The sequence below is a fragment of the Crotalus tigris genome, unplaced genomic scaffold, assembly GCF_016545835.1.
Source record: "Crotalus tigris isolate CLP2741 ecotype Arizona unplaced genomic scaffold, ASM1654583v1 scf7180000018419.1029430, whole genome shotgun sequence".
NCBI lineage: Eukaryota > Metazoa > Chordata > Lepidosauria > Squamata > Viperidae > Crotalus > Crotalus tigris.
Window position 1 is genome coordinate 693001 of NW_024096993.1, and position 27047 is coordinate 720047.

The following is a 27047-nucleotide window of genomic DNA, read 5'->3' on the forward strand; positions in this document are numbered from 1 at the left end:
TTCCTAGAGTTCTTGGAATAAATGAGCCATCTCTCAGGAACATGTGGACAGACACACATGTTACTTTACTACAGACCTAGGACCAGAACTGGGATCAAAATTTCCATTGCTAAGCAAGGCAGTTGTTGAGTGAATCATACTCAGTTTTACCTTTTTGGCCATGCCTGTTAAGCAAATCACACAGTTGTTAATTGAATCGTGCAATTGTAAAGCGGATCTGGCTTTCCCTGTTGGATTTTGCTTGTCAGAAGCTGGCTGGTAAGATGGCAGTCACATGATCCCGGGATGACATATAAATACATGTCAGTTGCCAAACGCCTGAATTTTGATCACTTGACTATGGGGATGCTGCAACAATTGTAATCACAAGGACTGATTGTAACTCACTTTTTCAGTTTTTAGTTCCATCGTAGCTTTGAACAGAAGCTAAACAAATGATTATAAGTCGAGGACTATCTGTATTCAGTAGAGATATTTTAGTACATTGAGGCAACTTACTGAAATATAATATCTTGGACCCTTGGACTTCTCATCAATCATCCATATTTGGATGAACATCCTTTGGAGAAATATTTTAGTATCTAAATTTTAAAATTTTAACAGTACAGTATTAAGCAAGTGTAGATACGCCAAAATAGTTACATTGTCCATCACGTGACTGGTTGCATCATGTAATCAGATGATATAGAAGTAATGTAAACCCCCTGTATATGGCAGCATGACATAATGTAATATATGAACATGGCAGATGTGAACTGGCAGATGTGATCTCAGAACCATTGAACAATATTTTTCAAAGATCCTGGAGAAACTACCAGAGGACTGGAAAAGAGCTGATGTAGTTCCTATCTTCAAAAAAGGAAAAAAAAAATAGACCCAGGAAATTACAGACCTATTAGCCTGACCTCGATACCTGGGAAGATTCTGGAAAAGATAAACAACAAATCAGCGAACACCTAGAGGCAAACAAAGTTTGTTAAAAGCTAACATGGGTTTGTCAAAAACAGATCATGCCAGACAAATCTTATTGCATTCTTTGACCAAGTGACAAAATTAGTGGATCAGAGGAATGCTGTGGATATAATTTACTTGGACTTCAGTAAGGCATTTGATAAAATAGATCACAACCTACTACTTGATAAGATAGAAAAATGTGGGGTAGACAGAATCACCACCAGATGGATCCGTAGCTGGCTGACCGGCCATACTCAGCGTGTGGTCCTCAATGGAACCGTATCTACATGGAGGAAAGTGTGTAGTGGGGTACCCCAGGGCTCTGTTCTGGGCCCAGTGCTCTTCAACATCTTCATCAATGATTTGGACAAGGGGATAGATGGGGAAATCATCAAATTTGCAGACGACACCAAGCTGGCAGGAATAGCCAACACTCCAGAAGACAGGCTTAGGATACAGGAGGATCTGGACAGACTTGAACACTGAGTGCTATCTAACAAAATGAAATTTAGTGGTGAAAAAAGTAAGGTTCTACATTTAGGCAAGAAAAACCAAATGCACAGGTATAGTATAGGAGGTACCTTGCTCAATAGTAGTAACTGTGAGAGGGACTTTGGAGTCCTAGTGGACAATCACTTATATATGAGCCAGCAGTGTGCTGCAGCTGTCAAAAGGCCAACACAGTGCTGGGCTGCATTAACAGAGGGATAGAATCAAGATCACATGAAGTATTAATACCACTTTACAATGCCTTGGTAAGGCCACACTTGGAATACTGCATCCAGTTTTGGTCACCACGATGTAAAAAAGATGTTGAGACTCTAGAAAGAGTACAGAGAAGAGCAACAAAGATGATTAGGGGATGGAGGCTAAAGCATATAAGGAAAGGCTGCTGGAATTGGTTATGTCTAGTTTAATGAAGAGAAGGACGAGGGGGGACATGATAGCAGTATTCCAATATCTCAAAGAAGAGATATCTGCCACAAAGAAGAGGGAGTCAAGCTATTTTCCAAAGCGCCTGAAGGCAGGACAAGAAGCAACGGATGGAAACTAATCAAGGAGAGAAGCAACCTAGAACTAAGAAACTTCCTGATAGTTAGAACAATTAACCAGTGGAACAACCTGCCTCCAGAAGCGGTGAATGCTCCAACACTGGAAGTTTTTAAGAAGAGACTGGACAGCCATTTGTCTGAAATGATATAGGGTTTCCTACCTGAGCAAGGGGTTGGACTATATCACCTCCAAGGTCCCTTCCAACTTTTTATTATTATTATTATTATTATTATTATTATTATTATTATTATTATTATTATTATGGATCATCACAGAGTCAGCCAGATGTTCAGACTGGATTTGGCATTTTGTCTACCTATCGAGTCCTTACCAAGGACCTGGGATAGGCAGATGTGGATGTTTGATGGTATTACAGATATCGTCGCAAGATGGAAGCAGTTCCTAGTAAGGCCGCCTTTTGCAATTGACTAATAGCGAATTTGTCAATGCCAATGGTGTTCAAGTAGTGTACCAGTTGTTTTGGGATTGCACCTAAGGCGCCTATTACTATTGGTACTACCCTTGCTTGCTTTTGCCACAGTCTTTCTATTTCTATTTGTAGGTTTTTGTATTTTGTTATCTTCTCCAGTTCTTTCTCATCTATTCTGCCGTCTCCAGGCACTGCCACATCCACTATCCAGACTTTTTTGTCTTTCTTATCGACAATTGTTAAGTCCGGGGTGTTATGTTGCAGGTGCTTGTCTATTTGAATTCTGAAGTCCCAGCAGTTTAATTTTATCATTTTCTATGACTTTTTCTATTTTATGATCCCACCAGTTTTTGCTTACAGGCAAATGATATTTCTTGCAGATCTTCCAGTACACTATTGTTGCTACTTTGTCATGCCGCTGCTTGTAGTCAGTCTGGGCGATCTTCTTTCAGCAGCTTACCAAGTGGTCCACTGTTTCTTCAGCTTCTTTTCATAGGCGGCACTTACTGTCTGTTGCTGTCTTCTCAATTTTGACTTTATATGCATTTGTCCTTAAGGTTTGGTCTTGTGCAGTCAGAATTAGTCCCTCAGTCTCTTTCTTCAATTTTCCTGCTCTTAGCCATTGCCAGGTCTTTTTATTATCTGCTTTCCCAGCTATTTTTTTAATGTACTGGCCATGTAGTGCTTTGTCTTCCCATGCCTCTATTCTGTTCTTCATTTGGTCTTTCTTGTAGGCCAGTTTTGTCTCTGCTGTAGTCAGTAAGCCTTCCTGATATACTAATTTCAGTGCATCTTCATCACTGTCCTTCAGATATTCTTCCAAAGCCATTTTTTCTTCTTCAACCATCTGATGTACTTGCAGCATTCCACGTCCACCTATTTGCCTTGGTAGATAAAGTCTGTCAATGTCACTGCGTGGATGAAGGGCATGATTCATTGTCATTATTTTTCTGGTCTTCCTATCCATTGCTTTTAGTTCTGCTTGAGTCCAGTCCACTATTCCAGCTGTGTATCTAATGACTGGAATTGCCCAGGTGTTGATTGCCTTTATCGTATTTCCTCCATTGAGTTTGGACTTTAAGATCTTCTTCACTCTCTTGATGTATTCATCTCTAATCTTTTTCTTGACTTCAGTGTGCTTGATGTCGTCAGCTTGAAGGATACCCAAGTATTTGTAGTAATCTTCCTCGTCCAGACTCTTAATGTTATTTTCGTGGGGCATCTTGATTCCTTCAGTTTTCACTATTTTTCCTTGTTTGATAGTAAGTGTGGCACACTTGTCCAAGCCAAACTCCATTGCAATATCTTGGCTATATATACAGACTATTATTATTATTATTATCGATCATCGCACAGTCAGCCAGATGTTCAGACTGGATTTGGCATTTTGTCTACCTATCTAGTCCTTACCCAGGACCTGGGATAGGCAGATGTGGATGTTTGATGGTATTACAGATATCGTCGCAGGATTATTATTATTATTATTATTATTATTATTATTATTATTATTATTATTATTATTACTACTACTACTACTACTACTATCTCTGAGAGTTTAAGGGAAGGTGGACCTTTTGGATAGCTTAAAATAAAATAATTTCTTATTTATACTCTATGTTAATGATTTTAATTACTTCTGCTGCTTGTTAATATTTTGGACTGCAGAGTTGAATGTAGAATGAATGTAAAGGAGGATAAAACAGTAAAAAGTGAGATTAGAAAAATAGATGTTTTACACTTAAATACAAATGTATACCAAATAACCATGCAATAGGATTTGTATGACCTTCAATCCTTACTTCTGTTCTTGACTTGGAGTTCAGTAATAACCACATCTCTCACATCCTGGATACAGTCTACGATTACTCTTCATTGGTACTAAGTAACTTCTTAAAACTGAAATCAGACAATTTTGCATTGTGGCTAATAAATAATAAAGAACTCATGTATTGTATGGCTGGCTATTACTCAATGTCCTTTACTAATTGTAATTATGACATTTTTACCCACTGTGGCATAAGAATTACTTTTTTCTTACTGTTTCTACAGGCAAAATTGAAGAAGTAGTTCTTGAAGCTAGGACTGTTGAGAGAAATGCAGATCCTTATAAAAAGGATGATCATACAATCAATGGGTTGCCTGACTATACAGTTGAGCTCAGAGAACACATACAGGTTAGTTCATGTTGTAAATCAAATTAAAATACCACAGAGCCCTCTCTCTCTCTCTCTCTCTCTCCCTCCCTCCCTCCCTCCCTCCCTCTCTCTCTCTCTCTCTCTCCCCCCTCCCTCCCTGCAATTTTAACAGTTACCTGCATTCAACTGTTTTTCTTCTCTTGTTAGCTCACGGAAAGTAAAATAATAAAGCAAGCTTCAGTTGCCACAAAAGGTCCTAATGAATTTGTTCAGGAAATAGAATTTGAAAAGCTTACACCAGGGAGCGTGATCATATTTAGGTAAATAGCAGTTATTTCTACCCATTTTACAAAATATTTGATGGATTTTATGGAGATTATTGGAATGGAAGACTAACATCTCTTGTTTGGTGCTAATATTGTAGAGTTAGCCTTGATCCGAAGGCACAAGATGCTGTAGGAGTACTTCGTAATCATCTAATCCAGTTCAGTCCTCACTTTAAATCTGGAAGTCTGCCTGATGATGGTTCAGAAGCTATACTGAAAACCCCTTTTTCAATGTAAGCTTGTGTCTATGTTGAAACTTAACAAAAAGTTACGAAAATGTCTTCCTTGCTTGCTCTGTATTCAAAACAGTCATGAGGAATTAGTAAGACAATAGTATGTTTGGCAATAAATATGTTACTTTTGGCCATTAATACTTTAGACCAGGCATGTCAAAAACGCGGCCCATGGGCCTCATCTGGCCCACGGGCTGCATCTGGCCCACATAGGCCACACCCACCTCAGCCCCGCAAGAGCAAAACAAATCTCGATACATCATAATACAGCCCGTGATGCGATCGGGTTTGACACCCCTGCTTTAGACCTTAGAGAAAGAGGTAATGATTACTAAGACATTCTGTGCACACTTTCTTGAAAGGAAGTCTCATTCAGATGATTCAGACTTTGGCATTAGTGTGCTTAGCAATGACCTCTTGCCAATCTTGTTCAAGAGTGTTCAAAGACTGTTATTGTCAAAGAATGTTATTGTCTCTAAGACTGAACTACATATTATGGTGAATGTGTCATGTTGTGCGTAAGAAATGTGGGTATTTTCATTAAATGTCACTGGTAGGATGTATTCATCCAATGCACGATCACAGCAGGGAGGGAGTGGAAATTTAATCTTCCCTTCCCCCCACTGCAGTCCTTGGGAAATCCACCCATCCAAATTCAGTCCCAGAGGAAAGCTGCTTTTTGCACTTTCTTCCTGAGCAAATAACAGATTATATTTTTGGAGCCGTAGTGCAAGAGGCAATATTTTTAGTATAATCATATGCTTGCCACGTTATTTTGTCCTTTGTCGATTGATTGAATTCTAATACGTATCCGTGGATTTAGCTGGATAAAGAGATCAAAATGTTCACTTTGGAATGACAAAATAAGATTTCACTTTCATGCCTCTGATATGGACAATCTGTAATCAGCTCTTGATAAGAGTTGAATAAAACCTAGCAAGAGAATTCTTGGAGAACTTAGCAGTGTGCCTATGTCTTGAATGCATCCTTTTACCACATCTTAGGAATAATAATAATAATAATAATAATAATGAAGTTGGAAGGAACCTTGGAGGTCATCTAGTCCAACCCTCTGCTCAGGCAGGAAACTCTATACCATTTCATCCATTTTATTGTGAACTATGGCTTAGATGTTATGTAGCAACAAATATGTAGTCCTTGACTTAAGACCAGTTGCTTGACAACCCTTTGAAGTTATGACAGACCCTCCAAAAGCTACTAATCATCCATTTTTAAAGTTAGGATAGACGCACAGATACAAACACAGAGTCACACAATTGTATTTTGGGTGCTTGGCATCCAGCTCATTTTTACAGCTGTTTGTAATGTCCACAGTCACATGACCTCAATTTGCAACAGTTTTTACCAGTTTTGGAGCTTACTTCCGGTTTCTGGTAAACACTGCCCATTGAGGAAAATTGATTTGCTTAACAACCATGGTGTTCATTTAATGACACTGCAAAAAAGGTTGAAAATTCAGGTCCAGTGATATGCCTTGATTTATGACGACAACAACTTATGACTGAGCTCAATTATGGTCATAATTTGAGAACTACCTGTAGGTTGTACATTATACTCCCCACCTAGTAACAGCTAATTTATGGCTTTTTCTCAGTATTGCATCAAAATTAAAATTAGCAGACCTAAATCAGATACTGTATCGTTGTGATGCAGAAGAACAAGAAGATGGTGGAGGATGTTATGACATACCAAACTGGACACCTCTTAAATATGCAGGCCTTCAAGGTAAGAAATCTACATGTTTTTGTCTCAAACTAATTGATAATTAATATATTTTTATTTCATTTCAAACTTTAACTTTCTGTATGCTTTTATTCTTAGCCAAGGTTCACATTTTTTTGGATGAGCAGGGCCAGGGACTTCTCGTTTCCCCCCCCCCCCTTTTGTATGTGAGAAAGTGAATTTGGGATTTTGTTTTTAAAACTGTATTAAGCCCACACATTTAAAAAGCCTATTTTAAAATCAGTGTTATAGTTCTTGAATGTTTCCATCTCAAAATAGCAGAAATCGTCAAAAATCAGGGGCCAAAAATGGTATTTTGGGGGACCTCATGTGACATATTGTGCTATAATTAAAATAGATCCAATAAAATCCATGCAATCTTTTTTGGTCAATATTTGATATTTCCATCCTGTTTTAGTTCACAGTTTCTAGGATCTCTAGAAGTTAGTAAAACAGAAGAATACTGGAACATTAATCAAAGCTACTGGGCTAACACATAGTAAACCCTAGTTGTTCTTTTGAGAATGATATATTATTGATTACTTAAACTTTTCAAACTAACCATAAATTTTTGTAAGTTTAAATTGTGAGTTTTCAAAATAACTTCAAACTGTGATTTAATATCCCTGTTTGATAAATTCTCATAAATCACAGTATAAAGTGGTGAAATTTAGACATAAGTCTAAGAACCATGACCTTTTTTGTTGTCACGTCTGAATATAGGATAATTTTGCAGAATATTTTTAATCCTACACCTTTGAAATTGAGATTTTTATAAGTTTGTAGGCTAGCTGAAGGCAGCATAATACACTGTTAAAAGAGGGGTGTTTTTTAAGTCTATATAAACATCCTAATTTATTTTTCTTTGAATTAAATTTAGATCTTTACTGTTTTCAGAAATATATAAATTTCAAAGCTGTTTGTTTTTGAAATCTCAGTATGAGAGTATGAATTAAGACAGGGGTGTCCAGTCTTGGCAGCTTTATAACTTGCGGACTTCAACCCCCAGAATTGGCTGGCTGGAGAATTCTGGGAGTTGAAATCCGCAAGTCATAAAGTTGCGAAAGTTGGACACCCCTAATTGAAGGTATATAAATAAATAACATGATGATGCATGTCATGACCTGTATTACAAAACCATATTTCTGTGGATCCTCAGGAATAATGTCAGTGATGGCAGAAATACGACCAAATAATGACTTGGGCCATCCTTTCTGTGGTAATTTGAGAGCTGGAGATTGGATGATTGATTATGTGAGCAATCGCTTAATTTCCCGTGCTGGAGCTTGCTCTGATGTAAGTTAAACTTCACAAAACTAATTCTCTTTGTAAATAGATACATTCATTTGTTATATATTAACTTATCTGATGAACTCTTCTTGTAAGCTTGAAAGCTTACAGATTATTTGGGAAACTTTGCACAATTACCTAACAGGAATTAATGTAACTTTCAGCATTTGTTATTAATTACAGTTTTAAGTTTAGTACTACAGTTTGTTTCCCTCAACTATTAGGTTGGGAAGTGGCTGAAAGCAATGTTTATCTACTTGAAGCGGGTCCCTCGTTATCTCATTCCATGTTATTTTGATGCCATATTAGTGGGTGCATATACTACACTTCTTGACTTGGTGTGGAAACAGATGTCCAGGTATGTTTTTATTAGTGTAGCTATAGAAAGCTAGAACATGATAATGCTGGATTGTGTCAAGCACAAAGAGTGGCATATACTTCTGAATGTTTCATCTGTTTGTCTTTAAAAGTACAAGGTTACTCATTATGGCCACTGGGATAATCTGTGTTCAAAAATTATTTCCTTTATTTTCTATATTAATTAAAGTAAAATAGAACAAATTTACATACATCTCCTGTAAGTTATCTCTTAATTTCTGCCTGGTAACACTTAGTCAAATGTAAATGCAAGTATCCTCAGTGAAAAACAATGTGTTTCACTTGGTACAGAATGTCAGTTTAATGTAAGGTGACTAATAAGTGATAACTCATTTGCACATCTTTTATTTGATGTGATCAGTGAACTGTCAGTATACTGTTCAAACTAATGAGTTTTTTTAAGTTCATATAATGTGCAGGATACCAGTGTATGTGTTATCATGGAAGGATTGGATATGTAGGATACACTATTTGTGGTGGTTCCTGTCCTTCTGTTGGAACATCTGATGAAGGTGCTTCTTGGGGACTATGGTTTTTCACCTGTGGTTCCCCTTAAGATTTATCTTGTCTTTGATACTGTTTAACCACTAGATGAAAACAATCAGAACCCTTAAATGTTATCTTAATCTTGATAATTGGAACAAACCAAAATTAAATCTAGACAATCCTAGATTAGTGTTGGATTTAGTAACTATTTTTGATAATGAAATTGCATTCTAGATTCATAATTTGGGATTGTTTCTTGATTCCTAACTGTCAGGCCTCAGTTGCAGCAGTTAATTAGGTATTCATACACCTAAATCTACTCTTAGCTGGACTTGGCAGAAGATACACCTAAATCTACTCTTAGCTGGACTTGGATAAATTAAAGACTATATTGCAGATAATAATTAAGCCAAAACCTAAATTATGATTGTAGTTTCTTAGAGTTTAAATTTTGCTCTTTCAAATTAATGATTGTAGTTTCTTAGAGTTCAAATTAAATTTTGCTCTTTCAAATTAATGGATACGTGATAAATCTGTTGATGGCCTTAGGATGCTATTTTTACATATTAGTCTTCTCAAGACTGGGAACTTCTGATTCAGGTCTCCCCGTCTCCAACTGTCTGTGGCTGTAGGAAGAGCATGTCTGCAGAGCTATAGTTAGTGTATCAGTTCTGATCAGTTCTTGACAGCTTTCCATACTTTGTTTACAATAGCAATAGCATTTAGACTTATATACCGCTTCACAGTGCTTTACAGCCCTCTCTAAGCAGTTTACAGAGTCAGCACATTGCCCCCAACAATCTAAGTCGTCCTTTTACCAACCTCGAAATGATGAAAGACTGAGTCAACCTGTCAGTCGGCAGAATTAGCCTGCAATACTGCATTCTAACCACTGTGCCACCCACAGCTCTTCATTGCACAATACTCAATGTGGGGATGCCCTTAAGAAGTGATTGGAAATTGCTGTCTATGGAAAATGCAGTGACTAAACTATTAATCAGTGGTACAAATATAACACACAGCTTGCACAGAAAGAATTTTACTGGTTATCAGGCACAATTTAAAAAGTTGATATTGGCTTTTAAAGGCCTGAATGGCTTCTGGCCTGATTAACTGGGGCACTGTCTCGCTTATTATGAATCTGCCCAGTTATTTAAAGGAGAGGATGTTTTGATTCCCTACATCAGGCATGTCAAACTACCGGCCCGTGGGCCAGATGCATCACGCTGAAACCGCGCCCACCCCATTTCCGGCAATGGGGAAAAAATCCCGATACATCGCGCAACGTCACGAGTTTGACGTGCCTACCCTACATATTGCCAGAGGTTTAACTATTTTGTACACAGGTGGTATGATTATGGAATGCTTTCTCCAAGGATGATATGTATTTGATACCCTCTCTTACAGCACTTAGGAAATTGGCAAAAGATATTGTTTTGCCAAGATTCTAATTAGAATACAAAAGTTTTATAATGGACAAATTGGAAATATCTTTATAAATTTATAAGAAATAAAGAGGTCATCACCTATATTTGTGACATTTTTGTGATAACATTATCATGCAGTCATGCATATTATTACAATATTATGGAAATGATATATATCAATGCAAATTTAATTTGACATGATTACAAAAGCAATGTCAGTCACAGCGGAAATAGGAACCATTGCATCAAGATCCAGAAAACTGAAGTTTCAGTGTAATTCTACTGTCATTTTTTTTAATTATACAGGTTTTTCTGTTATAGTTTATCTCTTGTACTTTTTTTATTGTTGTATCTTCAGTGCTTCTTTGCTAGCTTGACAATGTTTGGAAAATGTATGGACTTGAAATGGTGTTGCTTTAATTATAGCTTTGTCCAGAATGGTTCAACGTTTGTTAAACATCTTTCCTTGGGCTCAGTCCAGATGTGTGGAATAGGAAAATATCCATCTTTGCCACCTCTGTCTCCTGCCTTAAAGGATGTCCCTTATAGGCTGAATGAGATTATGGGAGAAAAAGAACAATGCTGTGTTTCTTTAGCAGCTGGTAAGCATAATCTCTAGTTCATGAAAGAGACTATTTTTAAAAATATTTTGCATGTTTTCAATCTTTGCTTAGCAGAGGTGAAGCAATTCAGGTTGTAAACAGACTCAAGAACCTTGTAGATCTGGAGTGGGGAAGGCAAGAAGGAGCAGTGTAGTATAAATCTAATTAAATCTGAGTGGATAGTAACAGTCAGTGCTTTTGGGGGGGGGGGAAAGGTGCCAGAACTCACACATGTCATACAACCCGCCTTGCCTACCCTACAAGGTTCCATCCAAAAAAGATGCCGGAACTCCGTTCTGGGTGTTCTATGAGAAAAAAAGCCCTGGTAACAGTTGTATCCTTTTAGTTAGTTCCTAAACTTATGTTAAGTATTTTTATCTCCTCCACTCAGAATTAAGAGATAACATTGGAGTGTAGGGGTAGGGCATTAGATCTCTAAAGAAATTGAAAAAATAGTTATTGTGATGTTTCCAGAACAGCATCATCATCAGTAATTTATAGTGGAACAGCTTCTATTAACAAAAATGGATTCTACAAACTCACTTAGTTGATTCAGAGTCTTCTTTCATTAACTGGTCTTCAGAACTCATGTTTTCTAGAATTCCATTATCCTAAAGTCTGATCTCTGGTTAGTCTGATCTAACGTTTTGTCCATTTGCATATCTTTCAGGACCACAAGTTTGAATAAATTAGTTTATGTAAATCAATTTCTTTATCTTTGTACTTGGTAATCAAATTTATATTGATGCTAAAATTCCATGAAGCTGAAACATGCCCCTACCAAAAATATAAATAATAAGAATTAGAGATAAGCTTTCTGGTAATCATTGCCTTGATTTCTTCAAGGCCTCTTGAAAATTGTTCTTCAATTTTTACAGAAGTTCAGACCTGCATATAACTTTCAATGCTTTACCATAAGCTCTATGTAATTCATTATTTATTTTTATTACTTTTAAGATAATAACAGAAAAAAACAGAAAAAGAACAAAACAAAAAGATAATTGTGTTAGAAATAAATACATTGTTAAAGAAAAGGGGGAAAAACATAGAAAGTCTTTTTTAAAAAAATCCATACAAAGTCTACGTTGGTTAGGCAACACTCAGGTAGCAAGTGCAATCAGGTCTTCATTGAATGAAAGATGCTATAAATTTATGTTTCCAATGCTGCAGTATCAGCCTTTTGTCCATAGTAAAAGTGTGGAGAATCCACTTATGTTGTCAAGTTGTCAAATTACATATACTAGGTATGTAATACTCAATGGTATTACATATACTAGGTATGTAATATTTAAAAGAATATTATCCTCTGAAGAATTTAGCTTTTGTTTTCACAAATATATTTAATTCACTAGTAAGTGTAGGACATTGTAAAAATATGTGTTTTAAAGAAGAATCGTCCTTATTATACAGTATCTCCAACAAACTGATATATAATATTAAAATTCCAATAATTGCTCTGCACACCAAGTGCATAGTTTACAAGTGGTCATTTGAAGTCAGGTGGTTATATATTGGTGGATTGTTATTAGTCACCTAGTAATTATATATTCTGTTTTCTTCATTGGGTTGGACTAGTCTACAAATACAGAGAGTTATAGTACATATGAGCTGTGCTAAAAGAAAATATAAGTAAATATGTAGGTATTGGAATCAACTTCATGTCAAATCTCATGTCAGATTTAGTGCTCTAGTGGCAAGCAAAAACAAAAAAAAATGTGATTTAAATAGAGCTTTGCAGAGCAGTGTGACAGAGCTGATTTTAATGTTACAGTCAGATACAAGTATAAAAAGTAAAAAATAGTATTTTCTTACAGTATTAAGAAAATAATGTGTTCATATATTGTGATATAAAAGCCTAATATTTTCTCTGTATATTTTAGGACCTTTCTCCCAACAGTTGGTATCTTTTTTGACCTCGTATTGGTTCCAAGCGACTGTTACCACACAGAGAAACAAAAGGTTCATCTATCTTATCCCATAGATAGGTTTTGCTAGCTAATGAGTGCAAGGAAGGTCCCAATCTTCATTTTGTTGATAAATTAGGATGACTTTGTGCAGATGGACGTCATCCAAATTGAGTTACTCAGAGAGAATAGAGCAGAGTGTGGCTCAGCCATAAATATAAAGTAAGCTGTTTTTGAAAGGTAGAGAGCTATTAAGTTCTAATGCTTTACATCTGCTTTGTCTCTCACTCTTCAGGTTTACCTCATTTTTCATCTGGCATTTTCCGTTGCTGGGGAAGAGATACCTTTATTGCACTGAGAGGGCTGATGTTAGTTACTGGACGCTACTTGGAAGCAAGGTAAAGCAGTTACAAATGTCAATAGTACCTGGTTTTCTCTCTCTCTCTCTCTCTCTCTCTCTCTCTCTCTCTCTCTCTCTCTCTCTCCCTCCCTCTCTCTCTCCCTCCCTCCCTCCCTCCCTCTCTCCTATCTACTTACCTATCTACCAAATCCACACACTAAAGTATATATTTATGCCAACAGAATAATGACAATAGAAATTTGCATTGGGGTAAATAAGGTTCTAGTCATTTAAAGCAATGCTTATATGCTTACATTTTTGTTAATGTTTTTCAAATAGAAAGGATAGAATTATTTGTTTGTGTAACCCACCCTAATTCTGGCCTGAGTGCCTTTCAGCCAATCCTCTGGAAAACTCTTATTAAACAGGATGATTTAATCTATGCAAGACTAAATACAGGTAGTCCTCTACTTTTGACTACAATTGGAATCAGAAACCTCTTTACTACGTGATGCAGTAGTTAAGTGAGCATCTCATGACCAGGCCCGATTTTACAACCATTTTTACTTCACATATTTTTAGTGAAATGTAATAGAGAACTTGAAAGCCTACCATTTTTATATTCACTCCCGTCTCCATCTCTCTGGTTTCAGGAACATAATATTAGCATTTGCTGGAACCTTAAGGCATGGTCTAATTCCTAATCTGCTTGGCCAAGGTACTCATGCCAGGTACAATTGTCGTGATGCTGTATGGTGGTGGCTTCAGTGTATACAAGATTATTGTAAAACCGTTCCAAATGGCATAGACATTCTCAACTGTCTGATATCTAGAATGTATCCTACTGATGATTCTCTACCTCAGCCAGCAGGCAAAATGGTAATTATAGCTTCTCTCTTTTAGCTCAGTTCAATTTCTTACATGTTTTATTGATGTGTTAATTTGGGAAAGGAATCTTCCAGGTTTGGGAGTTGACTTTAGCTCATGTCAGACAATTGCTGAAGTAGAATGATCCTCTGTGGTGTTGTGTGATGCCTATAACTAGCCTGATGCTATTGTGAGTACAAAAAACAGCTTGGATCATTATGCTTGGTGGCCTCTGATAAGGTAAAAAGGTTTTGTCCTTAGCAGTGGTTGGGAAGGAAATTCTCCAAGAGACTCTTGTTCTGCAGTTTAAATAAAATGTAAACACTTGCCCAAAGAACTTCAATATTATAGTATTACTTTCATTGACATAGTCTTATTGTTGTAATCGTACTCATTAAAGGACAAATGTTAAAAGAAAGTGTATTTTTTCTAAAGAAACCAGTTGTATATATTATTGCACTGTAGTGTTGAAGTATTTTTGACCTGCATTGGAAGGAGAAATGCTGACTAGATCTCTCTTCAGCACCTTAAATTTACACTTGATATCACATAGTACAGAGGACCACTCTGAAATTTGGAGAGACAGATTGGTGTAGTGGTTAAGGCATCGTGCTAGAAACCAGGAGACTTTGAGTTCTAGTCCTACTTTAGGGCAAAGCCAGCTGGGTGACCCTGAGCCAGTCACTTTCTCTCAGCCCTCGGAAGGAAGCAATGGCAAACCACTTCTGAAAAACCTTCTCAAGAAAATTACAAGAATCTGTTCAAGAGTCTCCAAGATTCAGACATGTTTGAATGGGGGAAAAAAAATAAAGTGCAGAGTTTAAAGTGTTGGAGTGAGTAAACTGAGAATGTTCAGTTTCAAATTTATTTTCAGGCAAATCCACTCACTAGGAGACTTTGGGCCCATCAGTCTTTATTAGCCCAACCTAACTCATATAATAGTTTTCCAGGGATAAAATGAGTTTTATGTAATCACTAGCTGTACCTGGCCACGCGTTGCTGTGGCTCAGTCTGGTTAAATGGAAAAGAAAGAAAAGAGAAAGCGCATGTTTGTAAGATGTTTAATTTCACAGTGCTTATTGGGTATACAATATTTTTTGTTGTTCCATTGTATGTGCAGATATAGAGATTGTCTGGTTGCTTTTACATCCAACAGATGGCGCTGTTTTTCAAAAAACCATCTTTTTACCTGTCACAGGTGTGACAGCTATATAATAGTAGGTATATAAAAACATGCGTGTATTTGAATGCAACGTTGTGTCAAAATTTCAAAGCAATCGGTGAAGAACTTTCGGAGATCTAAGATTTTGAACAAACGAACATTTACATTTTTATTTATATAGATTTTGACGTTCTGGAGGAAATGTGGGACATAAATCCAGTACACACCACTCTTGAGAGTGAGTCCATTGGACTTGCCTCTGAATAGGAGATTCCTTTACAAACGCTATGTACTTTGTTATGTGTGTTTTTAATTTAGGTGTTTTTTCCTTTCTCCCCCTATATTTAAACTACTGATACCCAGGATCAGCCATTATATGAAGTGATACAGGAAGCAATGCAAAAGCATGCCCAAGGCATAGATTTCCGAGAGAGGAATGCTGGCCCACAAATAGATCGAAACATGAGAGATGAAGGTATACATTTTGCAACTATTTTTTTTAAATGGATGTTCTTGTTTATTTCCTAGCTTCCTAAAATATCTTGAAATAAAGTGAGATTTTCTTTAAATCCCCTTAAAGATACTCTTCTCCATGACTTAAAATACAGCATTCATATGACTGTGTTGTCAGTCAATGTAATTTGGGCTGCCATAAAAGCCCTAATTTATTCTGAGTGGATGCGTAGGGGGGAAACATTTTCATGTGGCTTTTCTGGAAAACAAGCTAATATTTATACTTTGTAGGCTTTAACGTAACTGCAGGAGTGGACATGGATACGGGCTTCATCTTTGGAGGGAACCGTTTTAATTGTGGTACCTGGATGGATAAAATGGGAGAGAGCGATAGAGCTCGCAACAAAGGAATTCCAGCCACTCCAAGGTACTGCACAAATGCTTGTAGCGTTTATTAGCACATTAAAAGCCTGAATGTAATTGTTTGACTAATTAGAAATCAGTGTAAAGATATTGCTGTGAACTATGAATGAGTGAATGAATGTTTTTATTGCAGTCACCGATCAGAATTGCAAACAAAAATGGATTTAAAAAAAATAAAGCAAAAACAAAACCATATAAAATAATACAATTGGTGGTGGGTTTGTTAGTAGATAATAAAAGTCTGCCTAATTTTATAGGCAGTATTTGTTTGTTAAATTTATTTGCCACCCATCTCATCTGGACAGCTTGGAACGGTAAAAATGGGAAAAATGATAAAAAAAATGTAAACATAACAATGGTAAAGCAATCAAAAATAAAAACAATAAAAATAAACAATGGAAGTACAACAGTATGAATTAAAAGATGGGCAGGGGAGAGCAGGAAGCTCAATTTTATATTAGAAATATTACAAATTTTAGCCACCTTCAGGGAGATTGACTCTTGCCAATCTGATAACAATTGTACATTAAAAAAAAGTCAGAATTTACCAGGTAAGGAGTTATGTCCGGTCCTTGAATCCTTACAGAGCAGAGATCCCTAACCTTTTGGGCACCAGGGACCGGTTATGTGGAGAGAGGTTTTTCTGTGGACCGGAGAGGGCGTGGTTTTGTGTGCTGCCTGCATCCTGTGGGTGGGGCTTTCCTTGTTTGTGCAGACCGGTTGCTGGCATGCACGGACCGGGGATTGGGGACCCCTGTTATAGACAATACAAATAGCAAGACATGAGCTGCAGTTTCAACAGACCCATGTCCATGGTGGCAACTTCTCAGCTCATAAGGAACTCTTTTTGTATCATCCCTCAAAAATGTCTGTGTGGAGATCACTGAAGTGTGCTAAAGTTAATGCTCTTCGGAATTTGAAAACAGTTTTGTGGTGTAAGTATCTCACTGCTTTATATAAAGGGGATTGACTTCTGTGAAAAATACTCTTAAGTAGAGCAGACTGGCTCTGTTGGGCTTTCACATTTTGGATAATATTGTTTAAATATGCTGAGTGCATCCTCATAACCCATCATTAGGAAGGCCTCCCTGGAAAAGTTGAGAAGTTGAAATTTTTGTGAGATTGTCTTGAACCATATTGATTTGTAATTGTCCTCAATAAGAAAGGAACTCAAACATATAGGAAAGGACTTCAATCACCATGGAATCATACAGGTCCGTGCATCTATTTTGACTTTAAATAGCCCTGCTTCCTTCCTTAATATTACATTTGGAATGCAAGGAGCTACCTGGAATGTAGCCCTTAGGAATTTAGGTTGGATCTTTTCAAGAGGAGTAAAAAAAAATGTAAGGTCCTAACTGAACACCAAAACATAGTTGTGCACAGGTCTTAGTTGAATGTAGCTTCAGTGCTGCTGGGGGACACACTGTGCTTCTCTGGAAAAGTGAAAAGAATTGGCCAGTTTTTTGAGCATTTTGTATGACATAATTTTGGTGTGCGCTGTGTTTGATGGAGCTATGGAAAACCATAACCAAATATTCAAAAGATTGCACTTGTTCAACACTCTTGCTGTTTCTCCTTTAAGCATGCAGTTTAGGTCTCTGCCAAGATCAGGATCTCAATTTTACTACATTTGATATCAAACGCTTCCTTAGAGTAGTGTTTGGCCAGAGCATTCAGAGTTTGCTTAAGTCCAATTATTAAGTCCAATTGCTTTGAACTAGTTTCTTTTTGAATTAAAAAAAAATCTATTTTCAATGGAAAATGCTAGTTCAGTGGAAAAACAAACTGGCTAAATTAAATACATGAAAACCCTGTCCATTGCCAGTTTTCTCTCAAGCATATTCATATTCAGTTCAGGCAGATTTATATATAAAATATATGTAAAGACTTATAAACGTGCAGGCATTTCAAGGCAGGAGTTTTGCTTGAAATCCTCTGGATTAAAAAATATGAAAGTATTTTATGAAAAATGATTTTAAACCATGCTGTTTGCATTAAACATCTAGCAGCAGAAGGATCTTTAAATGTTACCTGTGTTTTGCTAAGCTAAATGGCAAGGTTGGGTTCATATAAAATGAGCATCAATGAAATTACCCATTTGGGGATTTTTGACATACAAACACTAGATTTATACGTGACTTAAATATGCAATCCAGATCTGATTGAAAGGAAGGATTACTAGGCTTGCTAAGGCCTAATTTCCACATGATCCAATGCTAAGCCATGGGTTAGGACAGGAGTGCAAATTCAGCTTTTGTACTAAATGGAAGCTAGTCAAGGATTGGGTGCAGCCTATTTTTTATTTCTTCAGTTCCTGCCTTTCTAACCCTGCTTTTAATATTTCTCTCTCTTTTTTTTTTCAATTTCTTCCCCATCTCTGCCTGATCCTTCCCATCTTGTCTGCATTCTCTATCTGTTCTCCTTAAGTCTTCCTGTATTGTCCGCATCTTCTCCATTCTGTTCTCCATTCCAAAGCAAGGGAGGGGGGAGCAGCTGTGGCATAGATAGCTCCTTCTGCTATCATGAAAATAGCTATATTGTTGTTTCCTCTTTTTTGGATCAGGAAGAAAGCATTCTTCTAGTTATTCAAAGAGAAAACCACAATGTCAGAGTGCAAGCTCGCTTCCTTTTCGTGCAATCAGAGACTAAAATAAGCCCCCCATTGCCCACCCAGTGACTGTAGCACCATTTACTTGCGAACAAATAGACAACAGCTAGTTCCCGTTGGTTTGATTTGCTATAGAGATAAAGGAGTTGAGAGAATGAGAGATGAGAGAAACGAACTATCCTATGGATATGCGAAAATAAAAATTAACAAAGGTTCATTTATTGTATATGTGTATGTAGATAGGTAAATAAATAAATCCTGCCAACTTTGAGTTCTGCCCCTGTCCAATTTTGAAGTGTAACTCTCAACACATTGTGCAACGGAAGCCCTTGGGATGGTAACAGAAGCAATGCTTGTGACTTTACATGTACATGAATCCATAACTGTTCTTTAAATTAGTCATGTATATCCAAAGGAGTTTATGAAAATCTTGAAATCCAAATTTAACTCTTGGCATCACTAGCCAATTACTGCCTGTTTTGATTGACATTACTTCTCTGGATTGTCTGGTATATTTCTCATCAATGTCAAAATAGTTTTTTAAAAAAAACAATTATCTTATACACTAATGTTGCCCTCTTCCAAAATATATAAGGGAGTTACTGATATAATCAGAGTTCTGTGCTCTTGGCATGACCAATAAATATAATAACCAAAATCTTTATTTGGGAACGGAAGAGCAACTTACGTTTCTGCTGTGGCTGTCCTTTTAGAGATGGTTCCGCTGTGGAAATTGTTGGCCTATGCAAATCAACCGTTCGCTGGTTACAGGAATTGTCAGAGAAGAAGATATTTCCATATCCTGGAGTTACTGTGAAAAGTGACGGTAAGCAAATGTAGCTCCAGTGTAAAATGGAAGTAGAAAAATGATATTACTGATAATAGTAATAAAGTGCCCAATATATGTTTTTTTGAATAACACTCAGAAAGCAACAGAAAGGATAGGACTTCCAACAGGAGTCAGCTGGATTCCAGTTCTCCCTAAATCAAGAAATGGTTGGGATGGAAGAGCAATGGACATTTCAGATAGTTAACTGGGATTGTTTTAAAGATTAAATGGGAACAAGCTATATAATCAGCTGTCTGTTCCATTGTAGAACAAAGAAAAAAATACATCTGATGTTATTCAGTACATGTGGGTTTGAATTTTTCTTTAAAATGTTGCATTTGCCTTGCAGTATTTACTTTGGTCCATGGTTCTAGAACTTTTTTTTTCTATTCTAGTACCCACCACTTGTACTAGGATTTCAATTTAATACATTTGGGGAGGGGAGCATCAGATTAAGCAAGACATTCTAAAATCGTGTTTTCATTCTTTACATTCCAGCTTTTTTTTTCTAGAATAGGGAACTTTATTTTTTCCATATTACCATGTGGATTAGTTTTCTGGAGATCTGTTGCGGTACAGCCATATATAGCTGTTTGCATGCTCTTATTTTAATTTGGATTCTGAGACACCCACAAGCTGCTTACTGCAGCAGAAATTTCCAGGATTTTTCTTCCCCATTTCCCTTAAGCCTTCATTCGTGCTGATTTATGGAGAGGATAAGAAATAATCTGAATTTGTCAATGCTAATGGTGTTCAAGTGGTGCTCCAGTTGTTTTGGGATTGCACCTAAGGCACCTATTACTATTGGTACTACCTTTGCTTGCTTTTGCCACAATCTTTCTATTTCTATTTGTAGGTCTTTGTATTTTGTTATCTTCTCCAGTTCTTTCTTGTCTATTCTCTGTCTCCAGGCACTGCCACATCCACTATCCAGACTTTTTTGTCTTTCTTATCGACAATTGTTAAGTCCGGGGTGTTATGTTGCAGGTGCTTGTCTGTTTGAATTCTGAAGTCCCAGAGCAGTTTAATTTTATCATTTTCTATGACTTTCTCTATTTTATGATCCCACCAGTTTTTGATTACAGGCAAATGATATTTTTTGCAGATCTTCCAATGCACCATTGTTGCTACTTTGTCATGCCGCTGCTTGTAGTCAGTCTGTGCAATCTTCTTGCAGCAGCTTACCAGGTGGTCCACTGTTTCTTCAGCCTCTTTGCATAGGCGGCACTTATTGTCTGTTGCTGTCTTCTCAATTTTGACTTTATATGCATTTGTCCTTAAGGCTTGGTCTTGTGCAGCCAGAAATTATTATTAATAATAATTAATTATTATTATAATACGTTTTGCTTCTCATCTAAGAAACTTCTTCAGTTCGTCAGGATGAGAAGCAAAACATCTTCAAGGGAAAAAACAAGAAAGTCCAGTTGGCTTTTGAAAAGCACCTTTGGGACACATGTGGAAGGGGTATTGTTATTAAAAAAATAAGATTTCCTCATCCATCTGATTCCATCCACACTAATATATCTGCAACCCAAAATTCTGTTTTCCGTCAGCTGTTTCTTTGCCTCCATACAGATGAACATAATAACCATTGTTATTATTAATGGGTCCTCCAGATAAAATGGGCTTTAGTTCTGTCCTGGAAATAGTGTCCCCGTTCAGAATGATAGTTAGCAACACTGAATCTGGAGAATTTTAGGTAATATATTTGTACGGTGATAGCATCGTATTTCTAATTACAGAATAGCTATGTCTTACCTGGATCTGTCCTTAATGATGCTTTTTATTTTGTTAGTCAATTACACAAAACTGATATTATTTTCCAGGGAGAGATGAGACTTTTACATATGATCAATGGAACAGAAAAATCCAAGCCCATTTCGAAAAGCTGTTTTTTGTCTCTGAAAACCCAAATGATCCCAATGAGACACATCCAACTCTGGTTCATAAGAGGGGCATATACAAAGACAGCTATGGAGCATCAAGTCCTTGGTGTGATTATCAATTGAGGCCAAATTTCCCTATAGCAATGGTTGTGGTGCGTATGATGTTTTTAAAATGACATGTGGTGTTTTTGCATATGTTTTTAACACTTGTTAGCAATTTTGAATATTTTTCAGTAGAAAAATTGGTTAAAATATTGGAAGATATAAAGATGATAGTTTGCTGGGAGAAGCAGTGGAATAGATGGGACTAGAAACAGCAGGGAACGCTTAGGGATCATGTTCTTCAATAAATAAGTTTGTGAAATAAATGTTATTTATAACGTGGGATATAACTTCATGACAATCTTGTGAGGACACTGCAAAGTATATCTTTTGTATTTAATTTTTCAGTATTCTTCTGTTGTTTATATGTGATGTATTTTTCTACTTTAAAAAAAAAAAAAATCAAGGCACCTGAATTGTTCTCTCCTGAGCATGCTTGGAAAGCACTTGAAATGTTAGAGAAAAAATTACTTGGTCCACTTGGCATGAAAACTTTAGACCCAGAGTAAGTATTTTATTATTTGTCAAATTACCAAAAAAAGTATAAAACAATTATAAAACATGAAAATATCAGACATTAAAAGCTAAAACATTAAAATTAATTTTGAAATGGATAAAAATCCAGTGCATAGACCGGGTGGAGGTGAGATCTTGTACTAGTTTACTAGCCACTTCCAAAACAGGATACCCACATCAGGATTCCAAGCCAGTTGACAAAACCAGATTTTCTGGTTCTTTTGGAAGACCTAAGAAATGATGGGCTGATCTTGCCTCATGAGGGATGATTGTCCAAAGGGCAGGAACCACAGCAAAAAAAAGCTCTTTCGGACCCTGGCAGCCACAATTCCTTGCCTGACAGAGTATGCATATTCTGCCAGAGTGAGTGGGAAGGGCCAAGTATGATGAAGACATGGTTGCATAAGAAGGCTTATCTAGTGTAAATTAATAAGTATCACTGTAAATAGGAGCTAAGTTTTAGTCAAGTGTACTTATTTTCCTGTCACATCATCATAGTTTAAAGAAATTCTGTAGTGGGAATTACATTGAAGATAGATTTGACTTAACTAATAATCAGAGGCCTAAGTCATAAAAGTTTTTCTTTGATTGTGATGGGATTGATTTTACAAAGGTCATAGCTGACCACTATTCTTTTTTATATTAGTTTCATTTGTATCCTGTTGTCTAGTCTGAAATATTGTAAAAGAGAATCAAGCAGCATTTTATCATTATTGTTTTCTTGATCCTTATCAAGAGAGCACATTCTGAGATGTGAACTGAACATTTTAAACAATAATGTCATAGAAATGTCATATTAGTACATTAGTGCAACATCACTGTTGTGTTAATTAATACAGCTTCGCTGCAGATAAAGAGATGTTGACATCATTTACACTCTCTTGCAGTGAATAATGTGTGAATAAATAAATATACTCCACTGAGAATAAGATTCATTAATATATAAAACATCAGATCTAAAATCCTATAAAAATTAATGACAAACACCATCTTAATGATATTTGTCCTAAGTAATTTCATAAAACCTGATGTCTCTTTCTCAGAAATATTGACTCTTTTATTTTTTTTCCCCTAGTGATATGGTTTATTGTGGTGTTTACAATAATGCCTTAGACAATGATAATTATAATGTGTCTAAAGGATTCAATTACCATCAAGGACCTGTAAGTATTATACTTTAGCAATTTTTATCAATTGATTTCAGATTTTCATTTTTCATATTAAAACATATTAAAATTCTGTTTTTTTTTTTAAGGAATGGCTTTGGCCAATTGGATATTTCCTTCGTGCCAAACTATACTTCTCCAAGTTAATTGGTACAGAGATCTATGCAAAGACTGTGTTTTTGATTAAGAACGTTCTTTCTCGCCATTATGTTCATCTTGAGAGGTAGCTTTTATTTATACAATATAAAATATTATTGTTGAACATCCATTTTGATAGCAAAATAGCTCTCACCTCATGAAAATATATATGTGTGTGTGGTGTGTGTGTGTGTGTGTGTGTGTGTGTGTGTATGTATATATATATATATATATATATATATATATATATATATATATATAGTGCAAACTTAAAAAGAGCCAGACAGACACTCTGCAGATGTTCAAGATATAGCTCAAACGCATAATAAAATAATTTAAATGATAAAAGCTTTTATAGGCTATTCCTTTCCTATAAAAAGGAACGGATATGGTTCTTTTAGTGACAAATGTATGATTCATTAGGCACAGCCTATGAAGTGTTTTTCAACTTGAACAAAAAAAAATCTGAAAAGTAACATCACATCAAAATTTGTATGTGTTAAAGTTAAATGTATGTAGGATATTATTGCTATTTTATTTTGCATACATGTACAGCTATTATAGATATCTTAGTTTAGTGCTGACTGAACTGGAATCATGAAGGCAGAACTGAATTCAATTTTAGACTTTAATTTAGTTTTTTGCACTGCAAATAAAATCAAGTCTGATACTTAGTTTGCTTTCAAATTCAATAACCAGTCAGGTGTTGAGGAATAGGTTGAATATCAATAAATCATACCTAATAGGAAGTTAGGGAATCAGGGAAAGTGAATTTTCTTCTTGCAGTCACACATGGAAATAAAGTAGATGCTGATCTTCAAAAGATTACTTGTGCTTTTGAACAAAATAAAATTCCCTGCGACTTATTGAAGAATATAAGTTCAGGGAATACCTTTTCAGCCACAATCATCTGGATGGCTACTGAAATAATAAATGTGCTTAAGGTTTACAAGGGGCTTAATACAGTTCTGATTTTCTATTTCATATCCTAATAGAATTTGTTCTTCAGAGAGTTTCTCTGAATTGAAACTCATGAGGAAAATCAATGTTTTGATAGGTTAGGAAAAAGCAAGAACTTGAGCTATATTCTCTTTCTTTTTCAGAAGATGATTTTTCTAGATACAAAAATTATTCAATCAGAAAGTTATTGCCTTTTGACTGGAAGCTAGATTAGTATGCATAGCTCTGCATTATTGGTTGGGTAGTGTCTGAGAACATTATTTTTTATCCTTTATTTATTTATTTATATCCCACTTTTATTGTTTATATAAATAACTCAAGGTGGCAAACATATCTAATATTCCTTTTTCCTATTTTCCTCACAACAACCACTCTGAGGTAAGTTAGACAGTCTAGGAATTCAAATGCAATAACTTGTATGCCTTGATGGCTGGACTGAGGCCTGTATACTTGGGAATCCAGCGCACTGGCTGAGCAGATTTCTGTATTCCAGACTGCATAAGAAAGGAAAAGATATTGATAAGGACACAGAAAATTTTTTTTCATGTTTTACAGATGCTTTAACCCTGAACAGCCCCTGAATTACAAATAAGAACCACTGGGTTGAGCTAATTTCATCTCTGGGTTCTTCATATCACTCTCATGTAGTCCTCGACTTAACAACTATTCATTTAGTGGTTGTTCAAAGTTACAGTGGCACTGAGAAAAATGACTTGCAGCCAATCCTCACACTCGCAACTATTGGAAAGTCAGATGATCAAGATTTAGGCATTTGGCAATTGAGGTGTACTTACGACAGTAGCAGCATCCCAGAGTCAACCTTCTTAGTCAGCTTCTGACAAGCAAAGTCTACGAAGGAAGCCAGATTCACTTAATGACCATATGATTTACTTAACAATTGCAGTGATTTGCCTAACAACAGGGCTGAAAAGTTTGTCAAATCAGTGGTGACTCTTAACAACCACCTTGCTTGGCAGTGGAAGTTGTGATCATAAATCAAGGACTCCATCTGTTCTTCATTTCAAATCATAGCCCTATTCCATTTAGAGCCGAAATGCCGCAACTGAATATCCCTCAGAATTCTATAGGAATGTATGTGTGCTCTGTAAAATTTTTTCTGTAATATGGGATTTTCCACTTTCTCTTATAAATACAAATTAATAAATATAAGCAGCTAATTAGAAATATGGTGGAAAAGATAAATTAATTTGTCTAACTCATATCTGCTCTGACAGTATCTTGTATTTATTTAAGATATGTTTTTCTGGTGTAATATATTTGCAGTTATTCAGATAGTAATATGTTGACTTGGTTTTTCTGCAGGTCTCCTTGGAAAGGGCTTCCAGAATTGACTAATGAAAATGGTCAATATTGTCCCTTCAGCTGTGAAACCCAAGCTTGGTCAATTGCTGTGGTCCTTGAGGTCCTCTGTGATTTATAACAGTAGTTGTCTGTCTTAAAAAACTTGCTAGCTTTTGTCTGGAATGCAAATAACGATGCTTGTCTTATTGTTAAAAGTCCTACTGATAGAAGTTGTTTATGCCTATTGTTCCTTGGCAATTGTAGGACTACATGAGTGTTCATCATTTGAGAATCACATCATAATTTTTAAAATCTGTGTGCATATTTTAAAATTAATATACTCAATATGTAAATCAAGTATAAAAGCATAGAAAGTTAGACTTTGATATGTTACAAACGCCACATATCTTCCCTGAAGTGGAGTTCTATTTCAGAAATTTCTTAGAATGACAGCCCCAATTTAAGGTGCTTCCATATAGGTAGCCCTAGATTTATGACCACTTGCTTAGTTCCAGTGAACTTACTTGGGGGATAGTTATAGCCCAGATTCAAAATTCTGACAATGGGTCCCACCACCGTCATGTGACTGCATTTTAGGTCCTTGGCAACTGGGCTGCATTTGTGGCTGTTTGCTGTGTCCTTCAATCGCGTGACCATGTTGTCCTATTGGTTCTTTAACAACCACGCATTCCCTTAACAACGCACTGCAGACGTTGTAAAAATCAGCTTTTTTTTACATTACAATCATTATGAGCTATGACCATGGTGAGCGGTCTCCATTACAGTTGTAATTCGAGTATTAGCCGAATTTGACATTCAAGAGCCTTAAAAACATAGTACATCAGACCAGTGGTCACATATTCTGTTCCCCAGTAGCTAATATTATAGAAATAACATCCCTCTGCTAACAGGACAGTTCCTTTCTATTGAGCTTTACTTGGGAAGGGAACCAGAGAAGCCCATTGTTTCCATCGCTGAAAGTACTGGTTAGAATGGTTAGTCACTATTAATAGCCTCAATCCTGGATGAATTTGTCAAATCCCTTCCAAAAGAAACTTGCCAAAACTATACCTTGTGTTAGTAAATTCCATAGATTAATCCAATGCTGCATAAATAACTTTATCTACTGTAATGTCTCGCCATTTCGCTGACCCTAGTGATATGCTAGTATTTTGAGAGAAAGAGGGAGGAATCTCTCCCACTCTATCCATAAAAATCTTAATAAAACCAATAAATACCGATCACCAAGAGGAAAGTAGTAAAAAATTATTTAATGAGCCGAGCTTTCGTTGGGACCACTCAACATCGTCAGGGCTTTAAAAGTAGTCACT

General features: G+C 36.2%; 1 protein-coding gene across 3 annotated transcripts in view; it reads left to right on the top strand.

Annotated features, from left to right (window-relative positions):
* The window catches only part of AGL (amylo-alpha-1, 6-glucosidase, 4-alpha-glucanotransferase), a 51408-nt gene extending 24578 nt beyond the window's left edge, over positions 1-26830 (top strand). For all 3 annotated transcript variants that reach the window (XM_039352273.1, XM_039352271.1, XM_039352272.1), the window contains exons 18-34: positions 4487-4611; positions 4780-4892; positions 4997-5131; positions 6747-6877; positions 8034-8170; positions 8389-8522; positions 10882-11057; positions 13257-13359; positions 13955-14180; positions 15694-15805; positions 16075-16210; positions 19531-19643; positions 21473-21684; positions 22042-22139; positions 23226-23313; positions 23406-23539; positions 25738-26830. In XM_039352273.1, the coding sequence (XP_039208207.1) occupies positions 4487-4611; positions 4780-4892; positions 4997-5131; positions 6747-6877; positions 8034-8170; positions 8389-8522; positions 10882-11057; positions 13257-13359; positions 13955-14180; positions 15694-15805; positions 16075-16210; positions 19531-19643; positions 21473-21684; positions 22042-22139; positions 23226-23313; positions 23406-23539; positions 25738-25855 (2291 nt within the window). In that variant the 3' untranslated portion in view covers positions 25856-26830. The remainder of the gene's footprint in view (positions 1-4486; positions 4612-4779; positions 4893-4996; positions 5132-6746; positions 6878-8033; positions 8171-8388; positions 8523-10881; positions 11058-13256; positions 13360-13954; positions 14181-15693; positions 15806-16074; positions 16211-19530; positions 19644-21472; positions 21685-22041; positions 22140-23225; positions 23314-23405; positions 23540-25737) is intronic.
* Positions 26831-27047: the final 217 nt, after the last annotated feature.